Source organism: Belonocnema kinseyi, chromosome 4 (assembly GCF_010883055.1).
Source record: "Belonocnema kinseyi isolate 2016_QV_RU_SX_M_011 chromosome 4, B_treatae_v1, whole genome shotgun sequence".
In the NCBI taxonomy this organism is placed as follows: domain Eukaryota; kingdom Metazoa; phylum Arthropoda; class Insecta; order Hymenoptera; family Cynipidae; genus Belonocnema; species Belonocnema kinseyi.
Window position 1 is genome coordinate 37,641,622 of NC_046660.1, and position 15,084 is coordinate 37,656,705.

At 24.8% G+C, this 15,084-nt stretch overlaps 1 protein-coding gene across 1 annotated transcript in view; it reads right to left on the minus strand.

The window, feature by feature from the left end:
* The window catches only part of LOC117171863 (glycerol-3-phosphate dehydrogenase [NAD(+)], cytoplasmic-like), a 30,602-nt gene that overhangs the window by 3,243 nt on the left and 12,275 nt on the right, over positions 1-15,084 (minus strand). Inside the window, exons 3-7 of the mRNA XM_033359501.1 lie at positions 11,484-11,624; positions 11,213-11,354; positions 7,888-8,000; positions 7,569-7,799; positions 2,435-2,634 (exon numbers count right to left, since the gene is read on the minus strand). Of these exons, the coding sequence (XP_033215392.1) occupies positions 2,435-2,634; positions 7,569-7,799; positions 7,888-8,000; positions 11,213-11,354; positions 11,484-11,624 (827 nt within the window). The remainder of the gene's footprint in view (positions 1-2,434; positions 2,635-7,568; positions 7,800-7,887; positions 8,001-11,212; positions 11,355-11,483; positions 11,625-15,084) is intronic.

Genomic DNA, 15,084 nt, shown 5'->3' on the forward strand with positions numbered 1-15,084 from the left:
TAATATTTATTATTTATTTTTTTTTTATTTATTTATTTGGTTAAAGACTAAACTATTTTGTTAAAAATACGATCTTCTTTTGCTTTAATCCAACTATTATTGATCTAAAATTAAAATATTTTTTGGTTGAAACATCAATCATTATACTTTTTAATGAGAATTTATCTTCTGGTCGAGAATTCAACTACTTGTTTAAAATCTGACCGCATTTTTTTTTTTTTAATTTTTTTTTGGTCGAAGATTCATCTTTCTGGTCAAAAATGTAACTATTTTTTGGAAATTTCGTGTTTTTTTTTAATTAAAATTTTAGATTAAAAATTTAATATACAAAATATATCTTTTTTGTTGAAAATTAAACTCTTTTGGTAGAGATTTAATTTTTTTAATTAAAAATGGAATTGCTTGATTAAAATAATTTTGTTTTTAATCGGGAACTTGTTACTTCGTTCAAAATTCGTTCCTTTTTTGGTTGAAAATCACACTATTGGACTCTTCTTGATTGAAAATTCATATTTTGAGTTGAAAATTGAACTATTTGTTTAAAAATGCATAAATTTTTCCAAAAGTGGAATATTTTCACTGCAATTTTTTTATTGAAATTTGAAAAAAAATGTAAGCCCTGTTTCAGTTTGTTTCAAATAATGTCTGTTGTTGTGAACAATCTCCTGAAAATGCTGAAAACGATGAAAAATTTAATCAATTTTAATTTCCTACAAGTTAAATTACTATTCGGTTATGTATATAAATTATTGGAATTGTTTAAAAGTTTAACCATCAATACGTGGAGTACTACTTTAAATGGAAAATTGTTAAAGTGATGAAATACGACAATAACGTATGACGGATATGTGTTAATAATGAAAATGCAAATGAAAACAAGACTTTGAGTGAGGTTTTGTGGTTAATTAATTTTTAATCTCAATAAAAAGGCTATTAGCGATAACAATGAATACTCATATATTTCATATTTTTCACTGATACATATTATAACGCATGATAACAACAAAATTGAGAGCTGATAACTCCTACAATTATATATGGCAATCGTCGACCTGCGTGATTTTGTAAATTCTCCCTTGGCAATAACATTTTTGATTAATAGATCTACTTTTTCGCTAATGTCTTACGTTATTCAGGTATTTTCATCGGTCTTTTATTCACGTTAATTTATGATATTCCTAGAATTAATCCAACAAAACTGCACTTTTTCTTACGTAAAGTGTAATTTCCGTATTTATTTACATGAACATATTTTTTACTGACTTCAAACTTACGATTATTTGTTAATATCCGTGTCTAAAGATAATGAGAAGTGGCAATATTTTTACTCTAATTCTGGGTGCTTTGAAAAAATGTGCTTTTGCTTATATTAAACCAATATTTTGAGAAGCGTAAATTTCTATAAAAATATTGACTCAGAATTTTTTTTTTTTAGATAAAAAAATTCTCATTGAGATTTTTAATCCAGATAAGAGATTTCTAAGAAGGAAGCAACACAAATTTATTTAATGCTAAACTACAAATAGAGGATGCGGCCGATTTCGCTTTGAAAACTTAAAAGATTTTTGAGTGAAAATAACAATTTTCCAATTACAAATTTTTCCTGAAAAATATATATTTTTTTAACTTGTAGACTGATCAGCATTTGCGAATTCCGGCGCATCCACTGTATTTCATTTGTACTTATCACTGCGAATTAGCACTATTTCTTTCGAAATGGCTATTATTTATTTAATCTATGTTAATATTAAGGTACTGAATTTGAATAATTATTGAATTTTACTAAGCAGTGTGGAATGTAGAATTATTATGATTTTTTAAAGTATTGATTTTTAGAAACTCTTCTCTATAATAAGAAACTATATTTAAAATGCAATTCGTGTTTGGTACTTAATTACAGATAATGCTATTTTTTTTATTATTTAGTAAAATTGAACTTCACGTGAAATATTATGTGCTTTTAATACTATGTATACTATACATCGTTATCTTTAAAAGATTAATTCGCCCTAGATCATTACAAAAAAAAAACATGCAAAACATACTAGAAAAATATTTAAAAACAAACAAAAATAAACTTTCATTCGTAACGAACAATGCTGTGGTCTGGAGGTAACAATCACTTATAATCATTAATAAATGCATAATTCAACATTCTTATCATTCAACAATTAAGAGCTTTGATATGTCATCAGCTGCGTTTCAGTTAATGCATAATCTGTGATTTTATACACGTATATACATATTTTTTATACACAATTGATAACAATCATTTACCTTCGTGCCAGTGAAAAATACGCGCCGTTGGAGAAAAAAAAACGTTTTTCGCGTATTTGGCAATATAAAGAAAGATTTACAATAAAAGTCGGAGCTCCTTTTAGAATTTTCATCGGAGCACACGAGTTAGCAATATAGTTGTTTTTATATGGCTTACATGTGTTCCGGATGGGTTCGAATACAGTCGATAAGATCTGTGGGCTCCAGATCTCGGGTGCAGATACGATGAATTGCTGTGAAAAGTGGGAATCGAGCTTCCATATTTTTTAATTTCAACATGTAGTTCACCTCCTCGGCAGTGATGGGTCCTTGCAATTTTTGACCGTTCAGCATTTCCTTTTCCAGGTCCTCGATACTCTGAACACGATATGATTTAATTCAGATAGCTGTCTAATTTTATCGAGCTCAATTTTTAATCCTCTAAATATGCAATTAAATCTTTATTTGAAAAATTTCCTGATATTTAAAGACCAGAATTTTAATCGTGTTATATTTTTAATTTCGTATTATCAGTGACGGCTCCACCTAATTTTCCTAATGTGCATTAATCATGTTACTAAAATGTTCTTTTGAATACAAAAAAATCCTCGAAATTCTTGGAAAAAATTTAAATCTCGTAAAAATGCTTTGGAATCATTTAAAATAGTATAAAATATTTTTAATTTTTTGCAGACCCTTGAAAGTTTGAAAAGTTCTTGAAAGTTATTTAGATGTTTTAAAAATACCTTTCAATTTGTTGAAATACCTTCAAAGTACTGAAATCTATTGAAAAACTTTCTGAATTTTTGGAAATCCCTTGAAATTTTTTTAATCTCTTTTAAATTCCTTGGGAATCTTTTAAAATATACAAAAATTGTATATAATGTTTTGGAATCCCATGAAATTTGGTTTACTCTTGAAAATTATTTAGCATTTTCAAATGATTGAAATTGATCAAAAATACACTAAGCTATTTCAAATCCTTTGAAATCTTTTGAAATCACTAGGAAATTCCTTTGAATTTTTAAAAATATACTAAAATCTTTTAAATTCTTTAAAATCTCTTGTATTTTTTAAACCTTTAAAAAATCCTTGAGATTTTTAAAAGTACACTAAAATGTTTCAAATTCTTTGAAATCCCTTCAAATTATTTCATTCAATTAAAGAAACCTTGGAATCATTTAATATACTGTAAAATTCTTTAAAATCTTTTCAAACCCCTTAACATTTTTTAAACCCTTTAAAAAATACCTGGGATGTTTAAACATGCCCTACGATTTTCCAAATAGTTTGGAATCTTTGGAAATCCCTTGAAATTTTTTTAATCTTTTACAAATCCGTGGAATTTTTAAAAGTATCCTGAATTTCCACATTTTTCGAAATCCCTTTAAACTATTGAAATCAATTAAACAATCCTGGGAATCTTAAAATATCTCAAAATTCTATCAAGACTTGCAAATAATTTGAAATCACTTCAAAATATTGAAATTTATCAAAAATTTACTAAGATATTTCAAATCCTTTGGAGTCTTCTAATATTCCTTAAAACTAATTAAATGATTTCCAAATTTTTTGCAATTAAAAAAAATACATTACAATTTTTCAAAATCTTTAAAATCCCTTGCATTTTTTAAACCTTTTAAAAAATATTTGGGATTTTTAAAAATGCACTAAAATCTTTCAAATTCTTTGAAATCTCTTCGAATTAGTCAATTCAATTTAAAAAACATTGAATCATTAACGATACCCTGAAATTCTTTAAAATCTTTTAAAAATCCTTAAAATTTTTTGAACCTTTTAAAAAATACTTGCGATGTTTAAAAATGTCCTAAGATCTTTAAAATCCATTGGAATCCTCGGAAATCCCTTGAAAATTTTTTAAATCTCTTTAAAATTACATTGAATTTTTAAAAATACCCCCAAATCTTTCAAATTCTTTGAAATCCCTTTAAATTGTTGAAATCAATTGAGAAATCCTGGAAATCTTTCAGAATATCTAAAAATTCTATAAAATATTTTGAAGTCCCTTGAAATTTTATTTAACTCTTGAAAATTACTTAGAATTTTTTAAATTATCATAAAATCTTTCAAATAATTTAAAATCACTACAAATTATTTTATTTTTTATTTGTTGAAATCCTTGGTGAAATTATTGAAATTTATCAGAAATATACCAAGATATTTCAAATCCTTTGAAATATTTTGAAATCACTAGGAAATTCCTTGGAATTTGTAAAAATATACTAAAATCTTTCAAATTCTTTAAAATCCCTTGTATTTTTTAAACCTTTCAAAAAATCCTTGAGATTTTTAAAAATGACCTAAAGTCTTTTAAATCCCCTGGAATTACTTCAAATTATTAAAATTCAAATCTTTGAAATCCCTTCAAATGATTAAAATGAAGAGAAAAATCCTTGGAATTTTTTAAATCACCTTAAAATATTTCATATCTTTCAGAATATTTCGAAATCCCTAGACATTTTTAAAGTATCTTAAAAATTCCTTAACATTTTTTAAAGATGTAAAGATGAATTTTTAAACAAGATGATTAATTTTTTATCATAATGGAGAAATTTTCAATAAAACACATGAATATTCAACTAAAAAAGACAAATTGTCATCTTGAATCGGAAACGTTACATTCTCAGAAAAAAATGGTCAAATGAATAGTTACATTTTCAAACAAATTGATGAATTTTGAACTAAAATGACGAATCTTTAACTATGATGGCAGAATTTTTAACCAAAAAAGATTAATTTTCAACCAAGAAGATACATTTCTACCAAAAAAGACGATATTTCAAAAAAATACGTTAATTCTCAAAGAAATAGTTGAATTTTTAACTAAAAACTATTACTTTTCTACGAAAAATTAAGGTCAAATTTTCAGTTAAAAAAATTAATTTCTTATATAGAAAAAAATTTGACCAAAATGATGAATTTTCAACTAAAATGATGTATCTTTAACTGGAACATATATAACATAAACCACGAAAGATAATTTTTTAATAAAAGTGTTAAACTTTTAAACAAGACATTTTATTTTTAACCAAAAGATGAATTTTCATCTAAATAATTAATATTTAACAGAGTACTTGAACTTTCAACTAAAAAGTTGATTTTTCAACCAAAAAGATTAATTTTTAAACTAGAAGATTAATTTTCTACCATAAAGAACGAATTTTCAACTAAAAGAGATAAATTGTTAGCCAAAAAAATTAAATAGTTAAATTTTCAGTTAAACAAAATAATGCTCAACTATAAAGAGTTGAATTTTCAACTAAAATGATGGAATATTCAACAGAACAATTTTGACATGGAACGGGAATTTTTTTAAAGAATTTTTTATTTCAATTTTTTATTCCAAACAAAAAATTTAACTACTATTTTGGTTTGGAAATTTTATCGTTTTTGGATAAAAATTGAACTATTCGGTTAATAATTTATATATATTTTTTAAAAATAAAATTGTCTTTTTTTTAAGGCATGTAATTTGTAGGAGATTTTTGTAGAAAATTAATCTTATTGATTGAAAATTCATCTTTCTGGTACGCATAAAAATTCAACTATACCAGTTGTAGGTTCAACATTTTAGTTGAAAATTTATCAGTTTAGATGTAAATTTGCCTTTTTAAATTGAAAATTAATTCATTTGTTGAAAATCCACATATTTTGTTTGAAAAAACTGCGTTTTTGATAGAAAATCGACTTTTTTTGGTATAAAACGATTTTTTTTCTAATGATAATTTCATATTCTTTAAGCATTCTTCTTTTTGGTTGAAAATTTATCTTTCATATTGGAAATAAATTTATTTGACTGAAAAATGATCTCTTGTTGAAAATTAATTTTTTATTGAAGATTTATTATTCTAATTAAAAATTAATTTCTTTTGCTGAAAAGTGAGCTATTTGATTGAAAAATTGTTTTTCCTTTGGATGATAAGGAATTTTTTTGACCGAAAATTGAACTTTTTTATTGAAAATTTGTTTCTTTTTTGGTTAAAAATATTTTTTTTTAACTGAAAATGAAATGACTATTTCAATTGAATATTCCATGATTTTAGTTGAAAATTCGTCTTTTTTGGTTGAACATTGACTTCCGTAAATTTAAATTTAATTATTTAAGTTTTGGTTTTTTAGTAAAAATTATTCTTGTTGTTGAAAGGTGACTATTTAATTGAAGATTCATTGTTTTTAGCTGAAAACTCTTTTTTTTTTAATTTGACTATTTCAGTTGAGGATTCATAATCTTAGTTAAAAATTCATCATTTAAGATGAAAATTCATTTTTTTTTTTACAAAAAATGTAACTATTCCATTTTGTGTTAAAAATTAATTTTTGTTTCTAGTTCAAAATCAAACTATTTTGTTGAAAATTCTTTTTTTTTTTTAGAAAATTAATCTTTTTGTTTTAAAATCAATCTTTTTATATGAAGATTCATAATTTTGTTTAAAAATTCATTTATTTTGCAATTTTTTGCTCTGTTTTGTTAACCCATAAAGGGCCGTAAAATTACATAAAGAGCATACTGGGTATTAGGCACCCAAGGGTATCAAACGTGTGCTGTGCCGACGGCATTGGATACTTTTTTTACTATAAAATCAATTAATGATGTTTAATCTATCTAGTTTAAGGAGAAAAAGGTTTAATACAAGTTTTTGAAATTTAAAGTAGTTACAAAAAATACTTTTTGGAAAAATATGACTTCTTTCACTCTAAAATTCATAATTGTTCAAGTTTTTGATATTTTTACTTAAATTTTTACTTGATTACTTTCGAGATACGGCGCTTCAAAAATAAAATTAATCTTACAGTGTTCGTTCCAAAGAAGGTATTTATTATAAAAAATAAAAGCTTCAATTCAATGAAAAATGAAACACCGTACTTTGCATGATTAAACAATTTTATTGCTCTTAAACTGCGTATAAAAATGATAAAAATCAAAATTATGTGAGAATGACATAGAAAAATAGGTTTTCATTCCATTTGTTAATCTGGCGCCATATGTACCATTTTTCTGAATTTGGTACGTTTTATTAAAGCATAAATAAGTCACTGGGTGTTTAATACCCAGTGTGCCTTTTAAGGGTTAAAGGATGATTAGAACGAACGTCATGATTTAAAATAAATGTTTGCATTTTGCGACAAATATGAATGTTACTTTCAGTTGACCGGAAAATTGAAAAACTTGGCTGCGAAAAACCGGGAATTGTCAGGGAATTTTTTTCCAGGATTTAAGCAGCAATGAATGAAGATATAATCCAAAAATTCTAAAATATTGAATGAGCGATTTGTAAAAAAATGTGACTAACCTTGCCAGTTTTCACATAGGCTTCCGAAACCTTACGATTTCTACCGCCATAACAAGTGGTGATGAGATCTGCTACTCCACAACTCTCGAAAAATGTCGAAAGGTTTCCTCCGGGGAAGAAAATATCCACGAATTTAATCATTTCCATAAGTCCCAGTCTGATGACAGCGGCTTTTGTATTGTCGCCAAGGCCGAGACCGTCGACGAAACCGGCACCACAGGCCACTATATTCTGTAAAATAGAATACATTTTAATGTAGTAATTTCAAAAATAAAAAAAATAAATAAAAGAAATTATTCTAATTTAGGGAAATAATTACTTTTAATGCTCCACAACATTCGACAGAGGCGACATCTTGCACAACTACGACTCTAAAATATGAGGTCTGGATAATGTCCCTTAGAATGTAACCGATGACTTTATCCTTACATCCTGAAAATTTTTTTATGATTTAGAAATAAGACAAATTTGAAAAATAGCTTTATCATTGTGTGACTCAATTTTTCGAGAATTAAATTTATGTGCCGTCCGAATTTATAAGTGTGTAGTCTAAAATCAAAAAGTTTGCAGTGGGAATTAACTTTATTTTTTAGGCAAAATTTTCATTTTTCTAACCTAATATATTTAAAGTATTAATAAATGAACTTGACTTTTTATTTTAAAAAGTTATACTTTAGTTTATAAATTATCAAAATTCTTGATTAATTATTACAGGCTTCAAAGTCTTCCTATTCTCCCATTTTTCTCATTCTTTCACTTAAATGGGAACCGAATTAATAGAACGTAATAGTAAAATCTATCTATTTTTGGTTATGGTTCATTATTTTCGGTTGAAAAGTCTAATATTAAATTGTTGGTCAAGAATTAATTTTTTTATTCAAGTAATTTCTTGAAAATTCAACAATTTTCTTAAAAAGTCATGCTTTATGTTGAATATTCAACTATTATGTTGAAAAATCATCTTTTTGCTTGAAAATTCCACAATTTGATTACCACTTTGTTCTCTTTTTTGACTAAATTTTTTTGTTGTTGAAAATTTATCACTTTCGGTGAAAATGAACCTTCTTTTGATTAAAAAAGCAGCTCGTTAAAATTATTACGTTTTGGTTAAAAATGAACTTTTTTTGTTGAAAATTCAACTTTTTTGTAGAAATTTCTTATTTTACGATTTGAAAATTAAATAACTTACTACAAATTTAACTATTTGGTGGAAAATTCGTCTTTTTTGTGTTAAAAATCTTATTATTTGGTTAAAAATCCATGTTTTTAATTGAAAATTCAACAATTTTGTTGACTAAACACTTTTTTTAATTTAACTCTTTCTGTAGAAATGAACTTTTGATTAAAAAAGTAACGGTCTAGTTTAAATTAGTATGTTTTGGTTAAAAATGAACTTTTTTTGTTTGAAAATTCAACTGTTTTGTTGAAAATTCGTTAGTCTCGGTTCGATAATTAAACAATTTATAAAAATTTAATTATTTGATTGAGAATCTTATTATTTGATTAAAAATAGAATTTTTTGTTGAAAATTCAACAATTTGATTAAAACGACTGAAAATGATTTTTTTTTTTAAATTAAACAATTGAACTATTTAGTTGAAAATGTATGCAAATTCTCGGAAATTCGTCTTTTTTTATTCAAAATCTTATTATTTGGTTGAAAATCGAATTTTGTTGTTGAGAATTCAACAATTTAATTAAATTATTTAATTATTTATTGAATTAATTACATTAATTATTAAATTAATCTGTTTTAATCTGTCAACTCTTTAGTAGAAAATTGGTATTACTCGGTTCGATAATTAAACAATTTATTAAAAATTTAATTATTTGGTTGAAAATGCATACATTTTGTTTTGAATTCGTATTTGTTAGTTAAAAATCTTATGATTTTATTAAAAATCGAAGTCACTTGTTAAAAATTAAACAATTTTGTTGAGAAGTCATACTTTTGGTTTAATATTCAACTATTTTGTGGAACCATCGTATTTTTGGCTTCAAAATTCAACAATTTAATTGCCATTTCTTTCTTTCTTGAATAACAATTTTTTTTTAAATTGATCTCTTTTTGTGGAAATCACGCTTTTTTTAATTAAAAAAGTAACTGGTTAAAATGAATCTGTTTTAGTTAAAAATAAACTTTTCTTGACGAAAATTCAACGGCTTTATAGAAAAATCGTATTTTACGGTTAGAAAATTAAACAATTTACTAAAAAAAATTAACTATTTAGTTAAAAATGTATGCATTTTGTTGAAAATTCGTCTTTTTCGATTTTTGAAAATTAACATGTTTTAGTTGAGGATTTTAGTGTTTTATTGTAAATTAGTTTTTGTTGGTTAAACATTCATAATTTCAGTTGAAAATTCGTTATTTTTTTTTAATTAATTTTTCGACTGGAAATTAAACTATTTTGTTAAAAATTTAACTGATTAGTCGAAAATCATCTTTTTTCTTGAAAAATCAAATTCTCGGGTTGAAAATTCAACTGCTCTGTAGAAAATTCATCATTTTGGGTTGAAAATTCATCAATTTGGTAAAAGAGTAAACTTTTTTGTACAAAATTCGTTTTTTTCTTATAAATTTTATTTTTCGTATGACTTTTCTACCATAAGATAGATTCTCAATCAAAAACAACGGATTTTTTATTCAAAAAGACAAATGTTGAACAAAACAGTTAAATTTTCGACCAAATAGTAGAATTTTTAACAAAAAAAAGACAAATTCTGAACCGAAATTATAATATTATAATAGTAGACTTTTTAAAACGAAAAACAATTAACCTTTCAACCATAAAAAATTAATTTTCAACCAAAAAAGATTACTTTTCTATCCAAAAAGACAATATAATTGAATTTTTGACAAAATAATTAACGAGTTTTCTACCAGAAGCTGAATTTTCAATAAAAAAGACCAATTTTCTATCCAAAAACACGATTTTTTTATTTAAAAAAAGTTAAATTGTCGACCAGAAGAGATGAACTTTGAACCACAAATATAATAGATTTTTCAATTAAAAATAATTAACATTCAAACAAAAATAGTTGGATTTTTTTATTGGTTTCTTTTAATTCATTATAAATTTATGTCCCCGAAATTAACCGAAATGGGCAATATTATATTTATAGATTTAATATCATTAATATTATATTCAAAAGGATTTCGATATTTTAACGGAAATAGTTGGTAATGCTGAGCATAATTCCAGACAAATTTTTTCGAAGAACTAGACGATATTTATTGCAAAAGTAAAAATTAAACTGAAAAATGCCCTGTTTTCAAAAAAAAAAAAAAAATCCCGGCTATTTTCTGGTGTTGAAAATCCCAGACTAATTTCCGGTTTTTCCGGTAATTAATTAATTCAATTGCGCAAAAATAATGTCTACTTAAAATAAAACCGACTGACTTCTATTTCGTTTTATTACCTGTTTAGAAACAGATTTTTAATGTTTAAACTTATAACAAAAAAAATCAAAACCCTTATCATTCAATTTAAAGTCTAAATTTTAAAAGAATTTCCAGAAAAAAATACAAATAATGTAGGAAACAGTTAGAGAAACTCGACGTCTGCTAATTTGAAGATAAGATATCGCGAAGTTTATGACAAAATTGTATGATTATGACTACTTATCTACATAAAATTCACCTATGGTCGTTTCGCAAAACATCTCGTCTGCGACTTCTGAGGCGAGATTTGCTCCCATTAAAACGGACATGGAAATATTCAATTTCTTTGCAATTATATGGGAGATCAGTTCGATGCCACCCCCTTCTTTTTTGTCGAAACCCTATAATAATAAGAATATTTAGAAACAAAGAAAAAATTAATCAAGAAATAATTGAATAATATTTTCAAATTAATCAGTTAATCTTTGTGTCGATTAAAATTAGTATTACAGTTAGAAAAAGTGACTTACTTTAATGAGTGAGAGACCAACTGCAGTTGGTTTAATTTTTCCTAAAAGTGAGCTACATAATTTTCGAATAAATTGATGAGGTACAACAAAAATAAGGATGTCAGCATGCTTCGCTGCCGCCACAACATCTGGAACAGCAACCTAAATAAAAAAGAGACTGAGTAATTATCATAAAGTTTATAAGCTTTAATCGAGACAAAATTGGAATTGATTTTCTCAAGAAAGGGAAAACATTTTCTGAATCAGAGAATACTTTTGTTTTCAGGGAAACAAAGTACAAAGTATATTGAAAGAATTGATCATAAACTTTCATTTTCTAGTATTAGGCTATCCCGAGGTTAAATGTTCTAAACATGACTGAGCAATCTAAACTTTTAAAGTTCTAAAGTCAAACCTGTAGGTTTTTTATTCTTAAATTAAATTTGGTTTATTTTTCTGATAGAAACTGAACCTTGAATAGATCTAAAAATAAGAAAGAGAGCATTTTATTCCTAAATGTTTTTCGCTTTTTAGCTTAAATGCCAACTGAATTAATAGAATCGAATAATGCATTCATATATTTTTCGTTTAAGGTTGATTTTTGTTTAGTTAAATGTCTACTGCTATATTTTTGGCGGCGAATGTATCTCTTTTGATTAAAAATTTTCATATTTGGTAGAAAATTCTACTATTGAAAATTCATCATTTTTGGTAGAGAAAATAACCTTTTTGGTTGAAAATAATTTCTTTTTAATTGAAAAGTCTACTATTACATCTTTGGTTCAGCATTTATCTCTTTTAACAGAAAATTTAATTACTTTCTTAAAAATTGAACTATTCTTTTTAAAAAGTAATCTTTTTTGGTTGAAAAATCAACTACTTGGTTAAAAGTTAAACTAATTTGTTATCAAGTTATTTATTGTTGATTGAAGATACATAATTTTACTTTCAAATTCATCTTTTCGATTGAAAATTTAACTCTTTTCTTGAAAATTCGTCTTTTTGGTTTAAAAATTCATCTATTTTGTTAAAACTTCGCCTTTTTTGTTGAAAATGAATTATTTTATATTAAAAAGTCTATATTATATTTTTGGTTAAAAATCTAACTATTTTGTTAAAAAGACATTTTTTTGGTTGAAGATTCATCTCACTCGTAGAAAATTTAATTTAAAAGTGTTTTTCATTTTTTTTCTATCTTAAATCAAAAATGTTTCTCAGCTCTAAATTTGTATCTTTTGTTTCAAAATTCATTTCTTTAGGTTTAAATTGTAATTTTTTTATTTAAACTAAAAGTTTCTTTAGTTGAAGTGTCCAATATTCCATTTTTCGTTAGGAAAATCATTTATTGGTCGAATTTTCAACTATTTAACTGAAAGTCGAACCATCTTGTTTAAATTTCGTTTTTTAGTTGAATATTCATCTCTTTTGTTGAAAATTGAACTATCTGGATAAATATTAATTATTTATATGAAAATTGTATTAATTCATTTTTGTTTGAAAATCTTTTTTAATTGAAAATTCAAGTCTTTTTAATTGGAAATTCGTTTTTTTGGCTTGAAAATTTAACAATTTAGCGGAATTTTCTTTCTTTTCTGGTTGAAATACCTCTCTTACTTGAAAATTTAACTCTTTAGATCGAAATTAAATCTACTTTATAATTAATAATTTTATGCGCCAAAATCTTCGGTTTAAAAATTTGTCTTTTTGGTTTGAAATATTTTTAGGTTGAAAAATCTACTGTATTTGGTTAAAAATTCAACAATCTTCTTGAAAATTCGACTCTTTTACTTTAGAGTTAAAGTATTTTATTGCAAATGCAAACTGTTTGGTTAAAAATTATGATTTTTTTTTATTTCAACTATTTCGTTGAAAATCTATCTTTCTTGGTTGAAAATTCATCTTTTAGGTCTAAAAGTTCAATATTATTAAAAACATTCGAGTCTTTAACTTGAAAATTCCAGTTTCTCTTTGAAAATTCGTCTTTTTGCTTTGCAGATTCATAATTTAAGTTAAAAAATTAAACTACTTGGTTGAAAATGAATTTTTTTCTTGAAAGTTCATATATTCGGGTGGAAAGTTACAACTGTTTGGTAGAAAATAGGCTCTTTCGGCATGAATATTTAACAAATTGGTGGATTCTTTTTTCTTTCTTGACTGAAAAATCTTTCTTGGTTAGAAATTCAATTATTTTTGTAGAAAATACAACTATTTGGTAGAAAATGAATTTTTTTCTTTAAATAAATATTTTCGGGTTAGAAATTAAACTTTTTTGTAGAAAATTCCTCTATTTGGCTTGAAAATGTAATACTTTGGTAGATTCTTTTTTGTTTCTTGACTGAAAAATCTTTCTTCGTTGAAAATTCAACGTTTTTGTTGAAAATTCGTCTTTCTGGCTTAAAGTGTTTGAAATATTGATACGTTGGACATTCGTCTCTTTTGCTTAAAGTTCATCCTTTTGGTTGTAAATCCATCTTTTTTTGGTAAAAAATTAACTTTTTTGTTGAAAATTCATCTTTTAGGGTCTAAAAGTTAAATATTTTCTGAAACGATTCAACTTTTTAGTTTTTGACCTTAAAATTCAATTATTTCGTTGAAAATTAATATTTTGGGGTTGAAAATTGAATTATTTTAGTTGAAATTTCAACTATTTTGTCGAAAGGGAACTTTTTTTAAATAAAATAATTTCGGGCTAAAAATTAACTGTTTTTTTAGACTAATCATTTTTTTGGCTTGAAAATTTAACAATTTGGTGGATCTTTGCTGACTAAAAATCTTTTTCGGTTGAAAATTCATCTTTTTGGTTTAAAATCTTTGTGGATTGAACATTCAATTACCATGTTGGTTTGAAGATTCATAACTTTAGTTGGAAATTTAACTACTTCGAAATTGGCTTAAAATCGGCTTGAAAATTTAAGAAGTTGGTGGATTTTTCTTCTTTCGTGACTGAAAAATCTTTCTTGGTTGCAAATTTATTTATTTTTGTAGAAAATAGAACTATTTGGTTGAAAATGAACTTTTTTCTTTAAGTAATTATTTTCGGGTTAAAAATGGGTTAAAAATTAAACTGTTTGATAGAAAATTCGTCTTTTTGGATTGAAAATGTAACAATTTGGTCGATTTTTTTCTTTCTTGATTGAAAAATCTTTGTTTGTTGAAAATGCAACGTTTTTGTTCCAAATTTATCTTTCAGGGTCTAAAAGTTAAGTATTTTCCGAAACAATCGACTTTTTGGGTTGAAAATTAAATTATTTTAGTAGAAAATTCAACTGTTTGGTAGAAAATGAATTTTTTTTAATGCTTGACTGAAAATTATTTTTTTAATGAAAATTCGTTTATTAGTTTAAAATCTTTGTAGGCTGAAAATTCAACTTTTTTGTTTTCGAGTATGAAAAACAAATATTTTTAGAAACATTCGATTTTTATGTGCCTGAAGTTCTGAAAGTTCAAATGAACGAATTTTTTTACTGATGATTTTGTAATCCCAAAAAAAGTGCTAAATGTTTGTTTATTTATATTCGAAATAATTTATTAATGCAAAAGAATTATAATGCATGTTTCAAATTACAGTTGGAATAATATTTATGGGAAAAATAGAAATATGGAAAAATATTTCGTTCATTTG